The sequence below is a fragment of the Lycium ferocissimum genome, chromosome 3, assembly GCF_029784015.1.
Source record: "Lycium ferocissimum isolate CSIRO_LF1 chromosome 3, AGI_CSIRO_Lferr_CH_V1, whole genome shotgun sequence".
In the NCBI taxonomy this organism is placed as follows: Eukaryota; Viridiplantae; Streptophyta; class Magnoliopsida; order Solanales; family Solanaceae; genus Lycium; species Lycium ferocissimum.
In genome coordinates this window covers 9,588,316-9,591,966 of record NC_081344.1, presented here as the reverse complement: position 1 = coordinate 9,591,966, position 3,651 = coordinate 9,588,316, and the positions used below count along the sequence as shown (strand labels likewise).

The 3,651-nt window shown below is 33.5% G+C and overlaps 1 protein-coding gene across 1 annotated transcript; it reads right to left on the bottom strand.

Moving 5' to 3' along the window:
- Window positions 1-1,053: 1,053 nt before the first annotated feature.
- On the bottom strand, window positions 1,054-1,784 carry LOC132049630 (uncharacterized). The gene has a single exon (XM_059440502.1). The coding sequence runs from the start codon at window positions 1,628-1,630 to the stop codon at window positions 1,079-1,081; it is 552 nt and encodes a 183-aa protein (XP_059296485.1). The 5' UTR covers window positions 1,631-1,784; the 3' UTR covers window positions 1,054-1,078.
- Window positions 1,785-3,651: the final 1,867 nt, after the last annotated feature.

The following is a 3,651-nucleotide window of genomic DNA, read 5'->3' as shown; positions in this document are numbered from 1 at the left end:
TGTCAAGAAGAAGAAGCTAGCTCGTGGACAACCTGATTTATCAACAGGTCAAGCAATTGTTGTTCAAAATGAATGCATAAATCTTGCAAACCCTCAAACATGAAGCTTCCTCCATCACCTACCCAACAAGACCTTTTTACAGCTTCTTCTGCCAATCTACAAATATCTCCAAGGGCTTTTACGTAATAATCAGCCTCTTTATTGATCTCCTTTGACTTAACGTTGCCAGTGCTTGCATAATTATTAGGGTACTCCAAATTAGTGAATTTTCGCTGCACTTTCCCTGTATATTCTGCTAAATGTTACTCAAGAAAATGATTTGCTATATATTATAATAGGAACTAAAGTAAAATCATGGCCCAAAAAGGATAAAAGAACAAAAAGGAAATGCGTCAACAGTTAGTACCCCGTTTGTATCATGGCCCATAAAGTAGTATTAATGGAAGGATTATATCAATGCTGGAATTATTTCTTGGATGCTTGGTTTGACATATTATGAATTAGTATATATTGTATGCATTTTAGTTGTTTCAATCCATGTATATTACAAATAGTCACATTCCACATTTATCCCGCGTAATATACTAATTAAATAATTCCCACATAACTTACTTGAGTATTATTATTTATAAAGGAAAAGAAAAAAGAAAAAACCCAAACACTGCAAAAAAATGTGATGGATCTTATATGGAGCTTTAGATCACCTTACCACACTAAACAAGCGACCCTACGTACAGTATAAGATTTTGAAAGTCTAGCAGAAGTTTGACCAGATGTATTGAACATTCTTATATTTGGGAACATGGGATTAAGTTCATTAACAACTAATTATGTCATTTTTCTTGCAATATGTGTTTTTTTTCTTGGCAATTTCAGTTGCTACTAAAAGAACACGAATTCACAATGAATTTCATTGGAAATTAACTCGTGAAAAATGTTTTGGACAGTTTCTTTTTTTTTTTGGTTGGGGGAAGCGGGGGGGGGGGGGTGTTAGAAGTTCAATATTTCCAATGGCATTACAACAGGAGCGTCCATCGGAAATTTGCGGTTTTTTTTTTTTAGTATTGGTGTAAATAGTTCATGAAAACTTGCCTGGCGTAGCAGCTTGAATATGCTTTGACCTTGAATCTTCCGAATTAAACAGAGGTTTTACTCTGTTCGACACGATACGTATGCTTTTATTCCTCTGGTTCCTCACATTTTGTTTTCTACAAACATCTAATTTCCTACAGTTACAAGACTTCTCAGGCTCAGGTTTTTCTTGATCAAACGTTAGGATTTCGCGAAAAGACACTGATGTTCTTACTCTTCTATGGTGAAATTTTTCAGCTAGATCTAATTGTGGCATGTAAGTTTCAAGAGAGCTGACTGATCTGCTTCGTAGAAACGAACCAAAAGTCCTTTGAACAGGTATTGACTCTAATCCCATTAACCTTGCCACAAGTCCTGGACTACTATTGACAACTTTCTGATCATCAGAAGAATGATCAAATTGTACAATTTTTGGTTCGGAAATAATAAATTGATCACAAGGGTGTGTTGGAAGGCTTCCACTGCAAAGAATTCGGCGAAGAATATTGCCCGAAAAACAGTTAACCGAACCTCCATCATTCTTTGAAGTTTTAGCCATGTTGCTTTTGCTTTGTGTGAGTGATGATTGTTTAGTGAAGGAAAAAAACAATAAAAAGTGGCATTAATTGGTGAAAAAGAAGTACTATTTGATAGGAAATGATGAAAGGTACGTGAAATTGGTATTTTCAGGGAGTTGAAAATTAAAGGTGTCTCCATGAAGTCCCCCATTAGTAGATTTATTGGAAGCATAAGAACAGAAAGTTGGTACGGTGAAGACTTTTGGGTCATTGAGTTCACACAAGAAGTTTAGAAAATTCTTGGACCTGACAATTGATTTCTTGATCCAATTCAATACCACAGGCTTACACACTTAATGGCTCTGTCCTTTTCTTCTTTTCTCTTTTCATTTTTGCTTCCAACTTCCATGTAGACAGAAACCGAAGCAGAATTTGAAGTTTATAGATTCTTTCAACACTTTCAAGTTAATATACAATAGTAATAGTAATTAGGTTTACAGTCTGAACAAAACTTATTGAATTCGTGAACCAATAAGTTATATTGTAAATCCGCCCTACATTTGGAACCTTTAAAAACTGTAGTGAGTTTGATAAGATAATATTTAAGAAATTAAGAACAGCCTACTAAATCAATGAATGAGATGTTCGGAATCTTAAGATATTACTTGCTCTAACGTGTCTGTGTTTTTGCAGTCAGCTTGCGGTAAAATGAATGCAGCCGAAGTTGTTGATTTTTGCTCTGTCCAGACAAGAGTTCTTAGTTCTTACCAACCTACCAACTTGGCTCCACATGCATCCAAAATTGTACATACCACTTCAAAAGACAGAAGCTCCAATTCTTATAAAATGTCATGGATCGATATACTATAGTATTTCTTTCGGATATATAATGCTTAAGCCTTTGTTCTTTCTATGACAATACAGTATATCCTATGGGGCTCATTTGAGTTAACTGATTAAAAACAGTTAGATGAACATAAAGTGTTTGAAAAATATTTTTAAATGTTGAAGCTGATTTTATAATAAGTAATTACGTATTTAGATGAAAGTGTTAAAACTAATAATAATTCATTAATGAATTTGGTATGAATATACTGATAAGGACTTTTTCTATTAAAATGACCGAAATATCCTCAAAACTATTTTTAAAAACATGTAGATTAAAAAATACATAAAAATGAAGAATAACGAAATAGAATTGAGAAATAATAAAAGATACGTTTTAGGAAGAGTAATTTGGAAAATACAAAAGATATTAGGGATAAATGTCATTTCCAAATCAAAAGTGCTTATAAGTTGTAAAATCATCAGTTGGTAGGGCTGGGCATAAACTACCGAATCGAACCGCGAAGTTTGATAATTCGGGATTGAGGAGTAAAATTTTAGAATACGGGATTCGAGTTTGGGTTTGATATGAAATATTAATACGGTTTGGTATTCAACATTTCCCGAATACCGAATTATTTATTGAATAAAGGCCTAACCCTAATTATAACTCATATATCTAACACTAACAAGCCCATCAATAGACAATGGTCATCCTAAAGAGACCTTAGTCCTTAGTCCCAAAGATGGATTTCTGCAGTACCCTCACAAAGTTGAGTTTTTGGAATCATGAGAAGGTGGAGGGTATTTGGTGAAAAATGCTTCTTTTTTGGATAAACCTGAGGAAGAAGGCAAATAATTGGTACATTCAGTGGAATCTACATTGAGAATTAAATTGAAAGATTGAAAGAGTAAAGAAGATAGATTATTAACAAAGTGATGAATATCCGAGTTACAGTTTTGCAAAGGTTGCTGAGGCCAAATGTTGGTTGTTGAGAAGAAGCAGAAGTCATTAATATTGTTATAAAATTATGAATACAAAGATGAGTCATTAAGTTTAATTTGTGTTTTTGAGTTTCTCGGTATTATGGTGGTGCATGTCATCTTTCCAGAGTACATCAGGCTTTAACTATTCTGTTTTAAAAATATATATTGACGGGAAGATTTGGAATTTGTGTTTACAAGTTATGTTATCCAACTTTAATACAGTATTACGGAATACCGTACCGAACATAAA